Source organism: Rosa rugosa, chromosome 1, assembly GCF_958449725.1.
Source record: "Rosa rugosa chromosome 1, drRosRugo1.1, whole genome shotgun sequence".
Taxonomy (NCBI): domain Eukaryota; kingdom Viridiplantae; phylum Streptophyta; class Magnoliopsida; order Rosales; family Rosaceae; genus Rosa; species Rosa rugosa.
Genome location: NC_084820.1, coordinates 29,729,669 through 29,753,549, shown reverse-complemented (window position 1 = coordinate 29,753,549; position 23,881 = coordinate 29,729,669). Strand labels below are relative to the sequence as shown.

The 23,881-nt window shown below is 38.7% G+C and overlaps 1 protein-coding gene across 1 annotated transcript; it reads left to right on the top strand.

The window, feature by feature from the left end:
• Positions 1-6,249: 6,249 nt before the first annotated feature.
• LOC133724575 (sm-like protein LSM5) lies at positions 6,250-10,002 on the top strand. Its single transcript, XM_062151332.1, has 4 exons — positions 6,250-6,403; positions 6,477-6,600; positions 9,412-9,484; positions 9,712-10,002. Exons 1-4 carry the CDS (start codon positions 6,370-6,372, stop codon positions 9,742-9,744), a joined length of 264 nt encoding a protein of 87 aa, XP_062007316.1. The 5' UTR covers positions 6,250-6,369; the 3' UTR covers positions 9,745-10,002.
• The last annotated feature ends 13,879 nt before the right edge of the window (positions 10,003-23,881 follow it).

Sequence of the window (23,881 nt, the reverse complement as noted above, 5' to 3'; positions counted from 1 at the left end):
GAATTGCTTTGACATGACAGATAACATTCATATCATGTAATCTTAATTCACAGACCACTGGGTATTTTTCCCAAAATTTCTAAGGGTCTTCATCGATATTCTGTTCGAGTAGTTTCTTGATTTTATCAAGAGTAGGGGTTTTCTGAGACTCAAGCTTATTCTGAAAGTGCTTGAGGTTATGCTCATGGAGAAAACTAGCTTCTTCATCTTCACTAGTTTCTTCTTCAGAAGAAGAAGATTCTTCAACAAGTAATTCTTGTTGTTGTTTGATTTGGAGTATGGGTTCGAATTTGGGTTTGTAGGGGGTAAGATCACCACTATTCTGTTGCGATCTCTGATACTGAGTAGTAAAATTAGGACCTACTACACTTTTGGCTTGTGTAAGTCGGTCTGCCTAGAACACCCGTTCTCCTTTTCTGAAGCCTATCGATTCTTCATCCAGGATGAATCTCTGTTGGAGAATAAAATCATTTCCCAACAAGAAATCTGATCTTTGGCCTTCAGATTTCCACACGTTGTGGATGATAAATGTTCCTCCACCAATGGTGATATGAACATTTTTTGCTACTTTGTTCATTGTAAGGTGACTTCCGTCAAACGTGACACTAGTAGCTGTTCTTTTCTTATCTTCTTTCCAGAGTTCTTCTGGAATTGCAAATCTCTTTGCAACAGTGAATCCTGATCCATTATCTACAAATGCATGTAGATGATATTTCTTGTGATCAGGGAATTTTAATCCAATCTCTATGTAGTTGCTGTATCTACTAGTAGAGACGATTTTCGACTGTTGAAGTTCATTTTCTTGAACTTGTTCCTGTGGTATGAATGGTTTACATTCTTCTGCAGGATTTTCTGGTGTTTCAACCAGTTCTATATTATCATCGATTTTTTCTTCATCGATCATTTTTTCTTCCTTTATTTTCGAGGAAGAGGGTTCCACTATTCTTTGGAACAGAGTTTCTACTTCTTTCTCTTTTTGTTCAGAGAAATATTCTTCATATTCTTGTTCTACCAATTGGCTGACAAGGCCATTCTTGGTTTTTCTTCTTGCTTTAGCTATGAAGCATTCTTTGTGATAAGTTTTTTTTTACTCTTCACAGAACATAGGAAGTCCATTCTTTTCATGACATAGGCAGTAGTCACAAATGAATGTACCAGGGTTCACCTGATAAGAAGACATTATTGCTTCTGTCTTACTTTCTTCCCAGTTTTTGATTTTCAGAACATTCATCTGTCTAGATTCTAAGTACTCTACTTCAGAATCTGTTTCAGAGTCAGATGCTTCTTCTTCTTCAGACTCGGCAGAGTAGACTGACCGGTTGTCTTCGTCATCAGAATAGGCTATTTCGTAGCCTTTCATATTTGCTGTTTCTACTATATGCTCATATTCTTCAAAGAGAGCTTTAGTAGATCTTTTACCCTTTTCCGGGCATTCATTGGCATAGTGCCCTTCAGCTTTACATAACCAGCATCTACAAGCTTTCTTGTTTGGCTGTTTATTTTGATGATTATTTTGATAATTCTTCTTTTTCTTGAAGAATTTATTTCTAGAATCTTTATCATGTTGTGTCTTGAAGTTGGAACTCTTCTTGAATTTCCAATCTCTTTTCTTGTTACTCTTTCTGAATTTTTTAGAGTAATATTTTTCTTTTTTCTTTCTGTGGAACTTAGATTCATGACATCCCCAGTTGGTTGGCATATCCAGTATTCCATAACAGAAATGTTCAACTCCTTTGAGTTGTTTCTTAGCCATCTTTGCTCTAAGGTTGGCTTTGCATTGTTCTTTTAGTAATTGCCTGATTCTGTCAGCAATTCCTCCAACTCAAAATCTTTCAATTGATTTTTCAGCTATGCTTTCTCTCACAGCTGTTCTCCATGGTTCAGGGAGTTTTCTGTGCAACAGGTTGACTAGATCAGTATTTTCTAGTTCACCGATCGTACAGTAATATTCTTGTAATTCATTCAAGTATTCTTCAAAATATCTCATATCACAGATTTTGAGAGTATAGATATTTGATTTGGCCGTTTCTTTAGCCTTATCACTCAAATTTGAGAGGTCTCCACATAACTGATCGTACGGTACTGCAAAATCATACTTAGATTTCGAAGTTTTGATTTCTTCTAGTCAGTCTTTTCCTCTGGCAGTTTCTTTGAAAGAGAAGTAGTACTTTTTTGCTACTCCTGTGAGAGTAGTTTCGTAGTACGTACACTTGCAGATCTGGTGCTTCAAATTTTCCAAGGGTTAGAGCAGAAGCCATCATCAGGCTATCAACCCATTGATCAAGAGTTTTTCTCTTGTCTAGAGCTTTGTCTAGATTTTAACTAGATACCATAAGAAGAAATTGGTACTCTAGGTATATTGTCCTCTGGGACAAATCTTTTAGAATTTCTTTCTCCATTTTTGCCCGTAGGGGCTTTCTGTATAGGGAGTTTTATTTTTCCCTTTTCTCTTATGATGAAAGTTTTGGAGCTTTCTCCTTCTTCAATTTCAATATCCTGATAAGGAAGGAGTTTTCTTTCCTTTCCTGGTTTGAAAATTTTCATTTCTTCGATTAGTTTTTCTAATCGTTCAGGATTGTCACATGATTCTGCTTCATCATAGAGGTCATAGAGCTTTTGTGCTCTAAGCGTATTTACTGGTCTGCTCAGATCAGCTTCTAAATCTTCTTCAGTGATAGGCTCTGTTGGTTCTTCAACAGAGAATTTTGTACCACTGACACTTTCTGCTAAGAAGATTGTTGTTTACCATGACATTTTCAGGACATACGTCACTTTTTCTGTGATCATCGAATTTGAGACTGATATCTCCAGTCTTTCTGCTTTCATAAATTGCCGCTTTGGCATGTTCTGCTGGTTTTTTCGGACCAGATAATTTCCATTCAATAGGGAAAGTTACTTCATTCCAAGTAACCTTGTGAATCTGTTGTGAATGGTTCTTCTGACTTGTGAGGAATCCAGTAGTAAGACCTAGGATATTAGATATCCTTGTCTTTGGTTCTACCATAGTACTCATCAGTTTATAGTATATTCTGTATACTATTGCGAGTTCTTGCATATCATTTTTCATAGATATGTCATCTGTCTTGACTCTCAGTCTTAGACAGTGAGCTGCATCTTTCAAGCTTGTTGAGAAATTTGGGAAACATTTGAAATACGCCACTTGGTTGCATTAAGATGCTTCAAGTGTTCCCAACAGACTAGCTTGGAAATCTGTTAATTAGTCTATTGTCTTGTAAGACACATAGAACTGAACAGTTTATGCCTTCTTGGGCAAGTAGTTTTATGCCTACTTGGACTGCTCCAATATGCATAAATTGATAATTTTTTGATCTTGCTCGGGCAACTTCTTCAGGAGTGATAATTAAAAGATCGGTTTCTCCTGTAGTGGAGGGGGTTGTGAATTCCAATAATTTGAAGTGATGGCTGTCCATCAGATCAAACTTTCCCCTTTTGTAGATTTGTTTAAAATCTAACTTTGGAATTGAGGAGTTTTTTACCTCATGTTCGATTTCATTGTATTCGAACTCTTTAGCATTTAGGAGTTGTACTCCTTTCTTTTTCCCGAAGATGCTCATCATGTTGACATCTCTAGTTTCTTTCAGGTTTTCATTCCGAATACTAGTGTGACTAGTAGATGCATGGTTCCAGAAAAATCATGTTTGGAACAAGATTCTTTTCTGGTTTTTCTAATGGTTTGAATCCATTACCTTTCTTTGGTTTTACTGTAGGCACTTTCTTGTCATTCAGTATAGTTTTCATAGAATCCAGCGTTTTTTGCTGTTCATTGATTTTTCTACTAACACTTGTTAGCTTTTCTTCTTCTGTTTTTGGAAGTTCTTTGATATAATCCAGTTTGTTTTCCAATTTTTCTAATTGGTGGATTATAGCAGGTAGTTTTTCTAGATGATCTTGACATCTAGATATTTCTTTCTGCATGTTCTGATGTTTCTCATAAGAGGATTTTAGTAGAGAATTCAACTTCTCTAATATTAAATCAGACATTGTCCCCATTGGGGATTCCCCTTTGAGCTCTTTGCAAGCTCTAATACCAGTGATTTGCGGATCTAACCAATGCTCATGTAATCAAGAGGTTTTTGTTCCTCTTTAAGGATATATAAGAGATTTTCAATATCCTGCTCAATTTTATAGATACTTGTTTGTACTCTAAAAATGATATCCCAGTAATTGGGAGTTTCTCTTTTAAGACTTTCTCTAAAGTCTTTCAATTTTCTCAATTTTTCTCTTTCTTTCTTCAATTCTCTGCTAGTATTTTTACATATAACTTTTAATTCAAGTCTGTCAACGATCGAAATTATGAATAGTAAAGTCTAACTGTTTACCGTTGAAAATAGAGGATAAACTATAGCTGCAATTATAATTTAGACAAATAAATTCAAGATGAGCCCACCACGTTTCATCAAAAGGAAAATAATAGGAAACAAATTATTAGTAAAAGCAAGAATTGGAGAGAGAGAGAGAAGGGTACTAATGGTGTAAACATTAAGTGAAAGGAAAAGTTGGAAATAAAAGAGAAGACTTTTGTGTGAATGGGGTTGAAAATAAGTTGGTGGAGTGTATGAGGTGTATTTTGATATTCTATGGGTAAGTGGTCATTATCCCTAAATTATAAATATATAACATATACAGACACAAACACACACAACACTAGTCTCTCAACACGTGCTTGTGGGTGTGTCAATTGATTTTTTTTTTTTTTTTATCTATATCAATTATAATTGCAACCGTAAGTCTATAGTTAAGACTTGTGAGGGGGGGGTGGGGGGGGTTTGAACAACGGGCTCCCACATTTATTTGTTGACAAAGTTCCTCTCTCTCCCTCCCTCCACGTCTTCATGGTGATGTTAGATCGTTTGATCCTGGGAGATAGTGTCTACTTTAACTAGACAGTTTTGTTTCATGTGATTGTTTGTTGTGGTCTATATGGTAGTGGTTTCTTTGGTTCACTGCAATTTAGCGAGAACTTTTTAGATTTGCAGATTCTAATCATACATCGATCCATTGTCTTATTCCGGTAATGTCCTCATCCTTTCAAATGTTGGTGGTTGGCTGGTGTTCTCTCCCGCACTTTAGTCGTGGGTTAGAGTTGTCTATTTTCAATAGACTGGTATTTCGCTATTTGATTACAGTTTGGCTCTTCACTGGTTTTTACTATTGTATTCAATGATTAGTATAGGTAGTATTCTCTTTGTTTACAAAGCCTTACTATGAATTTTGACTGTCTCTCCTGTTTGTTTTCTTATGGCAATGGCACATCATCTTTTCATGGATCTTCTTTGCAAAACATGATCCATCTGGCACTGGAAGATACTTTCATCAGGTAGACGCTGAGATATGTGGGGTTGTTTGATATGGCTTCTCAGGTGGTTAAGTGCCGGCGATGATCAAATAAGGTGACGGTTATTGGTCGCAGCGGATAGGATGGACATGTCTTGCCAGCAGTTAAGACGGTTGAAATACTGGAGTTTTAGATAATACCAGTTTTCAATTTCAAACGTGGCAGTTTTGGAGTCTGCAAGTATCTCTCCTAATTCTACTCCATCTTTTATTGGGCATAATTCACTTGGATAATACCTTCTATTCTTATCTCATCATTTTTCAAGAATAGAAAACATGGACGTCTGGTCAGCAGTTGATCATCTGCATTCTACTATTGGTACCCGACTCGTCAGTTCATAATAAGGGGATTGCAAATTCAGGATTGATTGTTCAGAGAAGCTCTTTGTTACAATTAGGAGGTGGTACTCTTTCCTCCGTTTAAATTTTTTTTCCCATTGGGTTTTATCTAAACAAGGTTTTAATGAGGTCACCTTAGGTTAGGTGTGAGGAGAAGTGAAGACCTTTTTCCACTTCTTCCGATTTATAATTATAAGTATGTTTTTTCGTGAAAGTTACAGGCAACGCAGCTAGTTAGTAGTGAGTGCTTTTGTTTCCTGGCTTTCATATTAGGTTTTGGATTGTCATCAGAACAATCCTGTGCTTATATCTTGTATTTGTTTCTCATGTGAATAAACATTCATTTCTCAAAAAAAAAAAAAAAAATCGTTCTTAATTTACCATCATGTCCTTCACATATTAATTTGTTGATTTTTGGATTTTGATTAAAGAAGGGCAATTGCTGTTATTTTGAAAATTTAACCTTAAACTTTATTGACTTAATTGATAAAGATATCTATACTATTATTAAGAGAAGACGCTTTGACAGAAATGACCATAAAACATTAAAAACGATGACCATAAAACTTTATTGACTTAATTGGGATTGTTGCGTCATCACAAGAGTCTCAAATTCTAAACGAGGACCGCTTACCGTCTCGTCTTCTCTTTCTCTGCGGCAGCCAAAGGCTTTGAATGGCGAACAATCCGTCGCAGCTACTCCCCTCAGGTTGTCCACTACTCTCTCTCTCACACAAAATCAGACGGAATAATTTCTAATTTTTGTTTGGTTGGTACGGCAGAGTTGATCGACCGGTGCATAGGGTCGAAGATATGGGTGATCATGAAGGGCGACAAGGAGCTCGTCGGAACTCTCAGGGGTTTCGATGTCTACGTCAACATGGTTCTTGAAGACGTCACTGAATAGTATGTTTCCCTCCCTCCCTCCCTCACTTCCCTCTCCTTGTACCCTAATTCCATAAAACCCTAACATTTGGGGGTTTCTTTTCTCGCTTTAGGTTTGTAAACGCGTTGAATTTCATATTGGTTAATGGTGAAATTAAGAGAAAAAAAAAAAAAAGAGAGGAGGAAACAAGGCTTAGGGCTTTGGCCTTCTATGCAATTGCAACTCTCATTTGGTAGTTCATAGTTGTGTGAGGCTAAACCTAGCTGAATCTGTTGGAGTATTAGAGGGTAGTGGAGTGTGAGGGAAAACAATGAGGAAGCTCTGAGGTTGCGGATAGATACCAAGGGAGTTGGGGTTGGGATTCGTAATAAATCACATTTTGTCAATTTTTCTATGTGAAGCCTTTTGTTTTTTTATATCTATTTTTTATTGTGTATGTCTGGAATATAATATGATGGTGATTTTGGTTTGATGGATGCCCAAAGTGTTTGGAGTTGAGGTTATCATTGAGGAAACATGGATATTCTTTCATATGATATGTTACAACTTGTGGTCTTTGCATATGGCAGATGGAATTGGGATGCAATGCTATTTACACAAGTGATTTTTATAGAGGCTCTCTGTGTTGAGTAAACTTATATATATTCCTTTATCCTCCTTTTCGTTATGAAACAATTGGACCTCTGACCTATCCTAGTCCTAAGTCCTAACCCACTTCCCCACCGTCCATTACCTTTTGGGCTACCCCTAACGGTGTGTGAACTGATAAGTAGAGATTTAGTATATAAGCCCAAAGGAAACCACCTTGAAACACGCTAGATGGTAGAAAGGTTCAATCTGTACTGAGTAGCTGGCCTCCCTAGCCAATTCAAGATCAATATTGTCTACTTGACCTGGTGTTTGTTTAGATACCAACGCTAGTAGTCTACAGAGTTCCTTGGGAAATTCACCTGAAATTAGGTTGCTTTCCAAGCCAATATGAAAGAGCATTGGAAGAGTCCCCGGCCAACTTCCCCACCCTCCCTTACCACTTGGGCTAACCCTAAGGGCGTGTAATCTGATAAGTAGATAAGTAGAGATTTAGTATAAAAGTCCAAGGCAAACCACGTTGAACAATCCAGATGGTAGAAAGGTTTGATCCGTACTGAGTAGTTGGCCTGCCTACTATTTCTTTTTTTTTTGGATCCCAAGTGGAGTAGCTAACAGGTTAGAAAGATTAATGAGAACTTGAGAGTTTATTGTGGGAAGGTGTAAAGGAAGGAAGAAAGAATTACTCAGTAACTTGGGAAGTGGTTTCTGATTTTACTAGGAACTTTTTCATTTTTGGCTTGTTGCTGTTATTTGTTTGGGAAGTGGAGTTGCTAACAGCTGTTTTCCACTCATATCGTCATTTGAATGATCTGGAAGCTGTAGAGCTTTTGTCCTTACCTTCTCAGATTGAGGATATTGAGCTCGTGTGATGTAGACAAGACAAGACAAGGTGGATATTGGAGAGTATGGTGAATTTTCTAGACAATTACTCTCGGCAGTTTATGGATTCCCTACTTTGTATTCCCAGATTGAGGATATTGAGCTCATCTGATGTAGACAAAGACAAGACAAGGTGGATATTGGAGGGTATGGTGAATTTTCTAGGCAATCTTACTCTAAGCAGTTTATGAATTCCCTATTTTGTATTTTGGAAGGCTAAATCCCAGTTCAGGTGTTAGTTTGAATTACTGCGCATAGCAGGTAAATACTTGTTTTGGAGATAGGCATACAACTTTGCTTTGGAGAGAGAGAAAGAAGGGGTTGGTTTTGGGGAGAAGTGCTGAATGGTGGTGTTTTGGGTCATTTGGATGTAATTGGGGGGAGGGGCGATGAGTTTGACTAATTGTGGGATAGAGTTCTTTTATATGAGCATCGAGTTCTTTGATTTTTAGTAGTTCCTCTTTTCTGTTCACTTAGATCGGAATGCAGCAGTGAGTTAATTCTCGTGCTCTTATGCTTGCCATTTCTTTCTTCTTTGCTCTGTGTTTTTGCTGGTGTATTAGGAGTTCTTAGAGGATTGCTTGTCCAGTCTTTTGTAAATTTTCTTTCAATTCAACAAAATCCTTTTTTTCTTCTAAGCAACAAATGTTTGACAAATTTATATGAACCCTATCAGTTTCACAAAGTCTTCTCAGACATGCTGTAGAGTTATGTGATCAGAAGAGCTGGAAGATTGACCTTGGATATCTCTGTCTAACAGTGTAATCAAAGGAAGTTGCTTATAGGGAATCAAATAGATAAAGGTGGTGTAGAGAGATCCTGGAATCTCAGAACTCTCTTGATTGGTTAATTTAGTTTTCGACAAAACCTTTATATGGTCCTTAGTTAAGCAATTTCGGCTGTGGGAGCTAGGGGCCTCTGATCTTTGGTGAAAGAACTTACCATAGTTGTTATACTTAGCTTTAGGTTCTTTAGAATGTAAAGGAAGTCTTTTCTGTTTGCTTCGGTGCATGAGTAATTTTGATTTTTTCAATTCATATTTAGTCTTCCAGTTGTCTATCTATATTTCTGACGAGTCCCTTGTCCATACTCAATAGCCTCATATGTTTGGTCTTATTGTTTGGCTATTTGGCTTCTTTGCTAATATGAGGTGCTGGGAAACTCTTCTCAATAGAATGTAGACATATCTGATTAGTCAGTCTCTTATTGTCTTTTCAGGCCCCTCTCCTTTCCTTTTTCCTTTTTTCTCTTATTTTGTCTCTTACTTGAATGATTACCTGACATTTTGTGTTATTTTTGTACCTACTAATATTGAAAAGCTTTTATATTGTTTAATGTGTGCTTATATCTTTGTATCGCAGCGAGATTACTGCCGAAGGAAGAAGGATAACCAAGCTTGATCAGATTTTACTCAACGGAAACAACATTGCCATTGTAAGTATTGGGATGGAAATTAGTTGAATGCAGTTCGGTTCTTCTGCATGTGGTTAATACAATTTCTGTGACCTCATTTCAAGACCCTTGCGAAAGATTGGCATGAGAAATTCCAATATCCCGGATAATTGTCCACCCGTTAAACTTTGCATCTGATCATCCACGCTTTAAATTATTATCTGCAAGCTTTAACTCATCAATCTTCTAATATTATGTGCACAATGCAGCTGGTCCCAGGTGGCTCCCCTGAATCAGAGTAATAGAGCAAGGAAAGTCAACAATCTAGCAGTTGAAGTTTTGCCATGGAGACCCAGCTTTTTGTTGTTGCTAGGTGACATGGTTGTAGGACGTGTTAGGGAACTTGTATGATGGATGGGTTATGTTTCTTCTGAATTCTAGTTGCTCTGAGTGGTTTAAATGCACTGATAATGTAATTTGGATATAAACTTTAATTTTTCTGATGTGTAATGGAAGTTTAACGGTTCAGTTGCACTAATATATGCTCATTGTAGACTGAATTGAAACCAGCAAAATTTTCTAGGTTAATTGGGAGTAATCCGAAAGTAATGAGTAAAGATCATAATGTTTAACTCTGGGGAAGAAATTTCCTGTTAATATGCACAAGAGCCTCTCTCGGGCTTTTACTCTAGCCGCCCCAGTGGCTTCCTTCCCTACCTTCTCTTTCTTCTGTATCTTCTTCAAGATGAGCTCTAGATACAACCCATTTCCAAGTACTGGAGCTAGCTAGAACGATAATTGCTTGTAAGATGGAATCTCCTTTAGCTGATCTCTCAAATTGATCCCGAGAGTCCGGTTTGATCCTTGAGTGAATGTGGGGAAAACCGCCCCAAGTCAAAGCCTCAAAGGTAATCAGAGAGCCATCCACTTCAAAATATTTAAGGCTGGAGGGTAGAAGATTCTAGAATGAATAGAGCTGAATTTTGTGCTGTAATAGTGACCATTTAGGTCATCCACAGTTTCGTTTTGTTATCTTGTTTCATTCTTGTCTGTTGTGTTTCATTAGGGAGGTTTTGGTTTGTCTCTCTGTATCTCTTCTTTTTTCTCTAATATTACATTGCGTATAAGGATGTTTGTTGCCTCTAGCTCTATCCCTCGTTTTGAGCCAAAAGAAAAGAAAAAAGGAAAAAAGAATAAGAGCAGAATAAGCATTGTTCCAGTTCCAGAAGCTCAAGAATAGCTAGTTAACCTCCCTACTCCATCCTTTGTACAGTTCTTTGTCACACTTTACACAGTTAGCCAATGCAATCAGAGTGGGAGGCAATTCTTGAAACTTGTTTGCGTTTTAGTGGGAGTTTGCCAGAATAATCTATTACTTACCATGATATCAGTCATCATTACCAGCTGCTATCCGGGCAGCCAGCCCAGTCGGTATCAGAGAATGCAAAGAAGGTGGTTAACGGACATGGATTTACATAATATTGCACTGCCAACATGGAAGAGATGTCAAGCTGATTGATTGGTATATAATTCAATTTAAATGATCAGATCCAACAGTTACACTATGCAGATCTCCAAATATTCGATGGCAACAGGCTACCTTGCTTTGGTTTCATCGATCTTAAATACAACTACAAGTTTAACTCTGCTTTTACTTCATCTACAATACTTTTTGAGTCCCTTCATGTTTGAATTCTAGACTTGAGTTAGCTAGAGATTCCACCTCGTTGTTAGTGTGTCATTGGAGTAATTTAAGCCATCTTGTTTCTGTTTTGGTGGGTCAACTAACTCCAACAGTCATAATTTACTAAACCAGATGGAGATTAATGATTGTATATTATCACATATTAAAGGGTTATGTTTGAATAACGAAAAATTGACGTTTTGTAACTAATTAATGAGTAATGAACTTAAAGTCAAATCCTCAGAATGGCTGGATAAGGATCAAAAGCAAACACATGTTTTTGGATAATTAGGTCGTGATCAAGCTTCGTTATCAGATTCTTATTATGTGAGATTCCTCGCAATATTTAATTTGTAAGAAAATCGAAAGTCCTCGTCTATAGTAATTCATGAGAAAATTTAAGCGAGAAAAATTTGTGATGCATGAATTCCTTGCTGATTAATTTAAGCAAGGGTACTGAATCTCTAGTGGTTCAAGTCTAATCACTGAATTGAAAATAGAGAAGTGTAAGAAATCACCTTTCACTGTGCTTGCTTAACTTAAGGGAACACACTTTATTTAATCACTTTCGGTGATTTATGTTGAAAAGAAAATGTACATGCTTAGCTGTTTTCTCAATGATATTGGATTAGGTAAAATACGTCATTCCACTAAATTGCTACTCCGTAACTGCCAAGAATATTAGCTGGCTAAATTTACTAACTATGGTATTAGTTACTAGCTTGTTCCATCATAACTTTTTTCAAACCTTAGCTGGCTAGCTAGCGGGAAATTGACTACTAATTTTTAAATGTGTAAATCAATTTTCATAAGCCTTTCTCATCCATCCCTACTAGAAATGGCAGAAAATTAATGAAAACTAATTATATTTAACCAGATTAAAACATGGGTATAGAAAAAGTGTTGAAAAGTAAAAAAAAAAAAATGTGTGGTTTTTTTCACATTTTTTTTTTTAACGGTGGAAGGATATTTTTATGAACAATTCTTAGGTTCACCCCTTAGGTGAATGAGCATATTCGCCCTCTCTTGCAATTAACATATAATAACTTCGTAATTTTCAAATCCAACCATCCATGTTGTATAACGTAATACAAGGATTAGCTCTGTAAAAAATCAATCAAATTGAAGGTTTTAGTTATTTATTTCTATGAAATACATGGACGGTTCATCATAATAGTAGTAAGTGTTGTTAGAACCATCCATTATTTGATTCAATTAGATAATTAAACGATTTCCGACTCGATTGATTTTTTACAGAGATGATCTTTAAATGCTAATTTAATATATGGACCATTGGATTATAAATTTATTAAGTAAAAATATGTTAATCGACAATAGGGATGAATATGCTCGTTCACCTTAAGGGTGAATCTAAGAATTGTCCTATTTTTATTAGATAAACATAACCTTACAAACACAAAAACAGTTACAAAACCCACAGGATGGGGAAAACACAAACAAACAAAGGAAGATAGACATAAGGGCATCTCCAACAATGGAGTCAAAAGCCAAAATGACTAAGGGGCTTTTTTTTCACCATCTCCAACCCAAATCAAAAGGGTGTCAAAATGCTTTTGAGCAATACCTTGAGTCAAAATGACTAAGGAATGAAGGTAGAAAGCCAAAATGGCTTTGGGGAAGAAGGTTGGGCCCCACCTTCCACTATTCAAAATGAGCGGCTCTGATTCACTCCTCCTGAATTCGATTCAAAATGGAAGGCCAAGATTAATTGATACCAAAAATTAAAAAATAAATATATAATTACTTAATTTCTAATCTAACAGTCAGAAAAATGCGATGAATTAAATTCAATGGCTAATAATAGAGTAATGTAGTTTTAAACGGGAAAAACTTGAGAAAATAAAATAAAAATTTCTAAAAAAAATTTAAACGACGATATATTATAGAAGATTATTATGTATGATATATAAATTCATATTGTAGTTAAATAATTATCTAAAATAATTAAAATTATAAAATGGCTATGACTTTTGACTAAAGGGGGTTGGAGATGCAAAATATGAATGAATAGTAATGACACTAGGGGTGTCAAATTTTCCAAATGACTTTGGCTTTTGACTTAAGGGTTGGAGGTGCCCTAACAAGGGAATATCCATCCAATATTCCAATTGTAGCAAACCCTCCAAGGGAGGAAAGGACACACATCGACACCGCAGGTGCATAGACAGTCACACGTCGACCCCTCAAGTGACCCAAATACAAAATTAACTTGGCCTACTTTTGGGAAACAATAATTGGGTGTTATAGGAGGCTTCGTCTTAATTATTAGAAGATATGTAGATCTCACTCATCAAAGCTGAACTCTACAAACTCTTCAAGTAATCAAGTTAATCATAACGAAAAGATCGACTGATAGCTATCTGCCCCAAAAAAAGTTAAAAGTGCATGTACTAGCTAGTCAAGCTATAGAACACAAAGTTCATACACCAATCTGATAGTTTTCAAAGTTCATACACTAAAGTGTAGAATCATCCATACTTCATACACGTACTGTTTGTGAAAATATCCCAATTATATATATACTAAAGTGGTACAATTGAATGAGCAGTGAGAGAACCATTTTGTTCTTGGTTTATGCTAATTATAACATTCAATATATGTCATCTCTAGTCCTCTAAGATACTTTTCCTGTTACTTTGGTTGAAGTGGTTTAAGCCACAAAATTATGTGCCACCAGCCCTACCAAGGAACTCTTGAAGAAGTGATGAGTTTTAGATTTTATGAAAGGGTTGTTCGATCTCTATGTTTGGCTCTTGGCTAGAATAAGAGATGATTGTAAAAAACATCGGTTGTATATAGTACTGCCCTCTATTGTGTTGTGTCTTAAATTTGATCAATGATATTTATGAAATGTGATGCCTGATTTGTTAGAGTTGAAGTTGAGATGGCTAACAAACTCTTCCTTGATTTGTCGTTTTTTTCTTTTTCTTTTTTTGTTAAGAGAAACTGTTGATGTGTATAGTACGTTATCTCAACAACCATTTGTTCAATAGTCTCTACCTGACTCTATGCATATAGTTATAATTTATGAATATGTTCAAATATCATATGAGGAATTGCGTTTAAAATTCAGGAAAAAAAATTACATTGGAAGCTTACAAAATAAACAAACTAGGAACATTGTGATACAGTCCTTCTATGCTAAGGAGGTCCTTAACTTACCTTACGGTACAGATTTCTATATTTTGACCACTTTTCGATCACATATTCACATCTTAACCGTTCAGTTTTTAGGTCTTAATGTACAGATCATCTCTGCAAATTTTCAGCCAAATTGATGATAGTTAAGGCATCAAAAACTGCAATTTAGACGAACGAACCGAATCTGTCCAACCTGAACTGTTCGTGAAAATTGCAGTTTTGGATGCCTTAACGATCATCAATATGGCTGAAAATTTACAGAATTGATCTACTCATATATACCTAAAACCTGGACGGTTAAGATGTAAATATGTGATCAAAAAGTGGTCAATAGAGCCTTGATACCTTGAACCAAGTTACCAAGATGTTGACACCCAGGAAATGGAGCATGCACCTAGCCACCTATTGTCGTGGGTATAGTGTCTTGCTAGAGCTATAGGGCTCGGATGTTAGTGGCATCAAATAGGAAATGTGGCAAACTTTTGTTGACTATAACTTGGAAAAGAACAAAAGGTGGGTAAGAATGGTTAATCGACTCTGGTATATATTAGGGGGCTCCGACTAATAATGAAAATCAGAAAAAGTAAAGCATGTATGTGTAGTACTTGACTGGCTATGAGTATGTGCTTACGGAGATTAATCAACCGTTAACCATGAAAAAAATGCTTATACAATGAACCTTTGAAAGTTCTTGTTATCACTTAACAACGTGCAAATATAGGGCATGTCAATCTTTGTCCACGAGAGATAAAGTACTTTAGGCAATGCGGATATCTCCAACAAACTAGCAAAATTTCATTTTTAGTTATATATAACTATTTTTAAAGCAAAATTCAACTCCAACAGACTAGTTATATCTAAGTTAAATTTAGCTTTAGCTAAAATGGCTAGCTATATTTAGCTAGAGAATCCTGTATAGCTAAAAAAAATTATATTTCTCTATCTTTTGTCCACATGTCAGTTTAAGATTCGATAAAATATAGTATATTATTTATGAATAACTACTACTGTTGGAGCAACAATGTTAAATCAATAACTATATTTCACAACTTTAGCTAAATTTAACTAAAAAGTCCTACTGTTGGAGATGCTAGAGTTTAGAGCAATGCTCTAATAAGCTACTAGGGCATCTCCAAGGAACTAGCTATTTTAACAAAAAGTTAAAAATTTAACTAATTTTAAGATAGTTTACCACTCCAACCGACTATTTATATGAAAATCAAATTTAACTTTTTGTTATTCTCTCTCTGCTCTCTAGCTAAATTTAACTAGAGAATGAGAGAAAAAATAAAAAAAAAGTTATTGTTCACGTTCAAATTTTTTTAGTTTAACTTACAAATAACTTACACTGGTGGAGCAAAAAAAAATTGCTATTTATGTTTAATTTTTAGAGAATTTAGCTAAAGAAGATTACTTTCATTGTTGGAGATCGACATCTCCAAGAGACTAGCTATTTTAACAAAAAGTTAAAAATTTGACTAATTTGAGATAGTTTAGCAGTACAGCTGAATAGCTATATGAACATCTTTAGCAATGCTAGCTATTTTTTAGTCAAATTTTAGCCAAAGTAGCTAAAAAGTCATTTTGGCTAGCCACTTTATAAATACGTCTGCATCAGTGCTCTCTATTATAGCTAGTTTTGAATTTATATTATTTTTTAAAGGAATGTTAACGTTACATAGTTTAAATGTATTTAAAAATTACATAAAATAACAAAAAAGAAATGTTATAAATTATAGAGAGCCTCATCTTGCTCTCTATATTTTGGAGCGAGATAGCTAAAAGTTATAATGGAGAGCCACTTAGGAGTCTGGTGCAGCTGCTAAAATATATAAAAAGCTAAACATGCTCTCCAAAATAGTTAAGGAGCCAAAATAGAGAGTCTGCTAAAGATGGTCACAGAGAGTCTGCTAAGGAGCCAAATTTGGCTTTTGCTAAAATCTCTATCTAAATTTAGCTAGAGAGGAGAGAGAAAATAACAAAAAGCTAAACACTCCACATTTCATTTTTTTTTCAGTTTAGCTAACGCTGGTGGAGCAAAAGCTAGAAATTTACTAACTAAATTTAACTTTTAGAAAATTTAGCTAAAAAAAATAGCTTTTATTGTTGAAGATGCGCGCTTTCGACCTAGTCCTCGGATCCTCTAGTCTGTGTGTGTATGGTTAACTCTCTTGATACATCCCTGCTCGATCAATGCTTATATAAACCATGTCTACAGGAGCGGGACCAAAGACTTGTAATTTAGGTGGGATCAAGAATAATATAGCCGTCTTACCAAAAAGATAAAGTTGTGTAATTTTTTCTTTAGATTTCGACCATAGCAAGCAACTTTTTTTTATTTTTTTATTTTTTATAAGTTACTCTACACCCCTTTATGATGAGCTGATCAAGCTCAAAAACTAGAAGGTCACGATAAGTGATAGAAAAAATAAAAAATTAGTGTCAACAATAATGATATACAATGGGAAAATTTTACAATGCATGTGTTAACGTATGACATGCATATAATTGCCTTAAAAGTGGTAAAATGAGTCCTCAAAATAGTAATATTAGTCCTTAAAGTAGTAAAATGAGTCCTTAAAGTGGTAAATTTTCTTAGTTACCACATGAGTCCTCAAAATAGTAATATTAGTTCTCAAAGTGGTAACATGAGTCCTTAAAGTGGCAAATTTTCTTAGTTTACCATATGAGTCCTCAAAATAGTAATATTAGTCCTTAAAGTGGTAACATGAGTCCTTAAAGGGGTAAAAATAGTTGATGTATGAGAAATGTTAACATATCATAGCTTTACCCTATACAATGTGTGTGTGTGTGTGTGTGTGTGTGTGTATATATATATGGTTAACTCTTTCAATACATTTATGCTCGATCAATGCTTATTTAATCCATGTCTATAGGGGAGGGACCAAAGACTTGTAACTTAGGTGAGGTCGAGAATAATATAGACGTCTTACCAAAAAGATAAAGTCGTGTCATTTTTTCTTTAGATTTCGACCATAGCAAGCAACTAAAATTTTTATCTTTTTTATAAGTTACTCTACAACTATTGATATCACTTATATTACATACCGCCAAGCATAAGCAACGACCTCATAGGTGGGCCCCGCGACATGGTTAGTCCCACCTACGACATGCATCCGGTAGTCCGACACCTGAGCTACCTCGCTATGGTGGAGGTCGGCCGGTACCTCGTAGGGAGGCCACCCTCCCATGATCTTCAAGAGGCTTCAAGAGAAGCAATATATGTATTATTGTCCCACATCGAGGATATGTAAATAGAGTGGGACTTCCCTTAGCTATAAAGGGAAGTCCTCCCCTTCTTAGAGGGGATGGATCGATGATCCCCACACTTGTATCATTACAAAGGTCACTTGGCCTCTCATAGTAAAATATCTAAGTGGACGTAGCCTTGCCTCAAGAGCAAGGTGAACCACTATACATGCGGTGTTATCTCTCTCTCTCTCTCTCCATCATGATCCACACACACATCCCGTTCCGTATTCTTCAGTAGAAACATTGGCGCTAGGAGGAGGGCTTCTAGGAGTTAGGGTATGAACCTCCGACCTTAAGCAAGAGCCATTCGGGTACGGGAGCCATCCGGGTACATGAGCCATCTGGATACGTGAGTCATCCGGGTACACGAGCCATCCGGGTATATGGGTACATGCAGGTACTTGAGTCAGCGGGTACCTCCACTCCTAAGCCTCCGAGACTTTCACAAGTCAGCGGGAATCAAGCTTCACTTGCACACCAAGGGTCTCGGTGGCATTCACCTTCCCGGATCCTTCAAACGAGTCACGTACGGGTACCATTGCGCAACCCGCCCGGTACTTCAAAATTTCTGGGAACCAGGCCTCCCCAACAGCATCCTCACTTCCCAGAGATCATCACCGGTAACTCAATCACCTCACTGCTAGCTCCCTCAGCAACTCACCAAGGGTCTCGGTGGCATTCACCTTCCCGGATCCACAAAGCTCCGTCATCGAGTCAAACACCGAGTCAACAACTCCCGGTAACAGACCTCTCTCCCGCTCCTGTACATGTCATGATTGGGAGCCCGGTATCCGTAACCTGGCCGGCACCCATGCCTCCCGGATTCTCATCACCGACAACCTCGATCTCCTTCACTACCCGGTAACCAACAGCCTACCCGGTACCCGCTCATCAACATTTCTGCTTCCGGGAGCTACAGGATCTCACTTGGAGCCGGTACCCGCTCACATAACATGTACCGGTACCCGCTGACATAAGATGTAACCGGCTACCTGGACTTCTGAACGACATCGACAGCTCCAGGATCCCACCTGCAGACCCACTGAGTCAGCAACCTGTCAGGCCCGAGGCCCCAATAAATTTTAAACACGATCTCGCTAAGTCATATATCACCTCGGAACCTTCTGGATTCTCCTCTTCCCGGAGATCATCGCCAGCCCGATCGACCTGCCAGTGGGACATCCTCTTTGTGGACTCGAGTAAGCTCGCTTGTCCAGGTATCCTCAAGATCCTTGATACCGGCACCTTCACTCGTTGATCTACATAAGCCAGATGCACAACCGGGTACCACCTTCTCCATCACCGGAGACACATCTCTCCCACGCCTCCCAGCCCAACATCTCTCTCCGGCTCTCGGTCCTTCACCTCATTCCGGTAGCAAGTTTGGCACACCGGTCAACCTCACCAAGTCCCGGAATCGATTTCTCAAGCGGCACCTCTCGGAAAGAATAGCTTCTGTAACAAGAGCTACCGATACCCCCTACCCCCACCGGGTACATCTGCCATGTCAACTACCGAACCCAGAGATGAGTACCATCCGCCTGTCTCCTTCACCAACTCTTGCTGTCTTGGGCATTAGAGACCCTCCGGGATCCAAAAAAAAAAAAAAAAAAAAAAAAAAAGAAGGGGCGCATATATATTTACTCAGTACACCCACAGCTTCGAAGCTCACAGATACCCGTTTGGGATTTTCCGGCTCCAGCACCAGCTGTGATGCCTTTGGAATGGCAACGATGCCTTCATATTCAGTCTAGCCATACAAACTTCTACAACAGAAGGACATATGAAGACTTCATGACTTGAAGCCGCATCCCGGTCTCAGTGCTTCATCCCTTCTGGTCTCTGAGAAATCTTCATCCAGTTAAACAGCTTTGGAAAGTGGCATGACCCAGTGTAGAACTTCTCTACCACTTGAAACATCATGCGTGTTACGGGTATACACATGCTAGCATACTACCGGTACCATGAACATCATGCATACACATGGAGGACGAATCCCTCCCACCGAGCCCATTATCAGTCAATTACATCAGAAGGATCTTATTTTCTTAAGAAAAACATGGAATCTCATGTTTCAAACAATTCCAATATCTTACTACTTTCGATCGGTTCCAGATAAGTTCTCACTTATGCTTTTCACTTTGAGCAAATGTTATACTTTACATGCTTCAAATAACGATTTCTATAATCTAAGCATGCCTACAAAATGTGATAATTTTGATATCATATCTATTATGCCTATGTATTAATGTCAAATGTTAATTTAATTGCAATCCAATTAAATTGCTACATATACACATGTGACACTCACTAAAATAAATGCAACATGCATCTCATAAATCCTCGCCCCGAGCGCGGTACCCCCAAGGGGTAAATCAAGGTCATATCATTACATAAACCCTCTCCAATCGGCGAGGTACCCCAACGGGGTTACAAGGCTACAACCATCATTCTACCCGGGGCCATGCCACCGGGTAAAGGAGGCCTACAAGTCCTCATTCAACCCCATTGGGTTAAGGAGGCTCAAGCCCTCACGCTACCCCATCGGGTACCCGAGGCATCAAGCCCTCACGCTACCTCATCGGGTACTGGCGGCACAAAGCCTTCACGCTACCCCATCGGGTACCGGAGGCACAAAGCCCTCACGCTACCCCATCGGGTACCCGAGGCATCAAGCCCTCACTCTACCCTATCGGGTACTAGAGGCATCAAGCCCTCACTCTACCCTATCGGGTACCCGAGGCATCAAGCCCTCACTTTACCCTATCGGGTACGAGAGGCATCAAGCCCTCACTCTACCCTATCGGGTACTAGAGGCATCAAGCCCTCACTCTACCCTATCGGGTACCCGAGGCATCAAGCCCTCACTTTACCCTATCGGGTACGAGAGGCATCAAGCCCTCACTCTACCCCATCGGGTACGAGAGGCATCAAGTCGGCCCAAGGCCACCCGTTACCCCAACGAGGTTACATCATTCTACCCGGGGCCACGCCACCGGGTAAAGGAGGCCTACCGGCCCTCATTCAACCCCATTGGGTTAAGGAGGCTCAAGCCCTCATCAATCCCACCGGGATCACGGGCTCCCTCACCTCATCGGGTACATGAGGCCTCGAGCCTATCTACTCCACTAGGTATACGAGTTAGCCCAAACCTCATCGGATACCGGAGGCCCAATGCCAGACACCCTCATCGGGTACCGGAGGCCAACGCCACCAGGTACCCCCACGGGGTTACGAGGCACCAAGTCCTCAATCTACCCTTCCGGGTATCAGAGGCTCAAGTCCTCAATCTACCCTTCCGGGTATGAGAGGCTCAAGTCCTCATTCTACCGTTCCGGGTATCAGAGGCTCAAGTCCTCAATCTACCCTTCCGGGTATCAGAGGCTCAAGTCCTCAATCTACCCTTCCGGGTATGAGAGGCTCAAGTCCTCATTCTATCGTTCCGGGTATCAGAGGCTCAAGTCCTCATTCTACCCTTCCGGGTATCAGAGGCTCAAGTCCTCAATCTACCCTTCCGGGTATCAGAGGCTCAAGTCCTCAATCTACCCTTCCGGGTATCAGAGGCTCAAGTCCTCAATCTACCCTTCCGGGTATCAGAGGCTCAAGTCCTCATTTACCCTTCCGGGTATCAGAGACCCAAATCCTCATTCTACCCTATCGGGTACCATAGGCTCAAGCCCTCAGAAAACCCCACTTGGTACCGGAGGCGGGGTAAGCCAAGGTCCAATCCTTTGCTTTTGAATCATCTCACCCTCCCGAGCATTCTCTATACTTGGGGGACTTATTCATACCACTTATCACAAGTGGAGATAGTACCCGACCGGGACTATCATTGAGCTTCACGCTCATACTTTCGTGTTATGGTCTATTAATGGAAATATTGAAATTTTTCACCTATTGTTGATCGCAACAATTAAATTTCTTTTACATCCCATTAATAAAACCATAGGACAAAACTCACACCAGCTCAACATGAGCGAGCTCATCTCTTACGTTCCCGTTACACATGAGCCAAACAATCAGGTTATGGCTTATACGTGCGGGTTAAGTAAGTTAGAGTTTCTTCCTCTAATCTATACTTGGGGGACTATCATGGTCACGCCATAGTCTCGCTAGTATTGTCAATGGTTACTTCCATACCGGAGCTTCATTCTCAGCCTTACCGGCTTCGTCGAACGTAACCTAAATCCAAATTCCTGTTTTACTACGTGACTTGGGGGACTCGGCGAGTAATAACACTCCCGATCCTAACACATATGCATCACGTGCATACAACATTACATATCATTATGTGTCAACGAGTTCATCACACATCTATGCATCATATGCACTTCGTTATACTATCATAACACATATATTTTCGACTTATACGTCGTATGTCAAACATTACATAATATGTGCATACACACATTGTGTAACATGCATCTCACATAAACATTCATGCACCTCGATGCATTTGACCCAAATGTCACTTCGATTGCCCTAGCGCAATCAAATATGCTTTGTGTCCACTCATCTTATTTGCAGGTACTAGCTTGATGAGGGCCCCGGGGCACCAACATACCCGTAGAGTCCCTTCTTACTTACGGAGTTGGGGGACTAGTATGGGTATGGCGTTCAACGAGGTCATCACTCATACTTGGCGGCATCACATTTAAACTCCCCAACCAAGAAGCGCCTCTTACTCGGGGACTTGGGGGACTTGTTGATATCACTTATATTACATACCGCCAAGCATAAGCAACGACCTCATAGGTGGGCCCCGCGACATGGTTAGTCCCGCCTACGACATGCATCCGGTAGTCCGACACCTGAGCTACCTCGCTATGGTGGAGGTCGGCCGGTACCTCGTAGGGAGGCCACCCTCCCATGATCTTCAAGAGGCTTCAAGAGAAGCAATATATGTATTATTGTCCCACATCGAGGATATGTAAATAGAGTGGGACTTCCCTTAGCTATAAAGGGAAGTCCTCCCCTTCTTAGAGGGGATGGATCGATGATCCCCACACTTGTATCATTACAAAGGTCACTTGGCCTCTCATAGTAAAATATCTAAGTGGACGTAGCCTTGCCTCAAGAGCAAGGTGAACCACTATACATGCGGTGTTATCTCTCTCTCTCTCTCTCCATCATGATCCACACACACATCCCGTTCCGTATTCTTCAGTAGAAACAACAACCCTTATGATGAGTTGATCAAGCTTAAAAACCTAGAAGGTCACGATGAGTGATATATAAAAAATAAAAAATAAAAAAAATAGTGTCAACACTAAAGATATATAGTATGTATATATATTAATATATACATGGTTAACTCTCTCGATACATTTTGCTCAATCAATGCTCTACAGGGGCGGGACCAAGGACTTGTAACTTGGGTTCTTACCAAAAAGACAAAGTTGTGTAATTTTTTCTTTAGATTTCAACCATAGCAAGCAACATTATATTTTTTATTTTTTGTTTAAACCATGTCTACAGAGGCGGGACCAAGGATTGTGTAGAGGCATCAAGACAGGGAGATGTATATAGTTATGGGATTCTTGTATTGGAAATGTTCACAGGAAGAAGGCCCACCGACAAAATGTTCAAAGACGGTTTGAAACTCCACGACTTTGTTAAGATGTCATTACCAAGAAGGCTTGTGTAGATTGTGCACGCTGCTCTTCTCGCCACCCTAGAAGAGACACCTCCTACAACAACTACAAGAAATGAAGTGAACTACATGCTTAGAGGTCATAACAATGAAATTGAAGCATAAGAGGAAAATAGAGATTATGAGAACCTAAGCAAGATGGACTTATGCAGGCCTTCAAAATGCCAAGGTTCTGTAATTCACAATGACTTGGATGCCTTTTTGTTGGATGTATGGATTTGAATTGCTATATAGTATAAACTTACAATGGTGAGAGAATAATATAGACGTCTTACCAAAAAGATAAAGTTGTGTAAGCAAGCAACTTTATATATATAGGGTTTCTTGGCTGCGGACGTCCGTACCGAAATTTCGGTACGGATTTCCGGTTTTCACCCACTTTCCGATCACATATTTTGATCTTAACCCGTTCAGTTTTTAGGTCCTAATGTATAGATCATCTCTGCAAAATTTCAGCCAAATTGATGATCGTTAAGGCATTCAAAACTGCAATTTACAACAATGAATACGAACGGTTCCGGTTCGACAGATTCAGAATCGTTCGTATTCATTGTTGTAAATTGTTGTAAATCTACACACATCACATCATGCCATGTAATTTTTGAGTAAAAAGACCATCTTATCCTTCCAAAATCTATTGGCTCTAAATTATTTTGGTTTTCTTGCC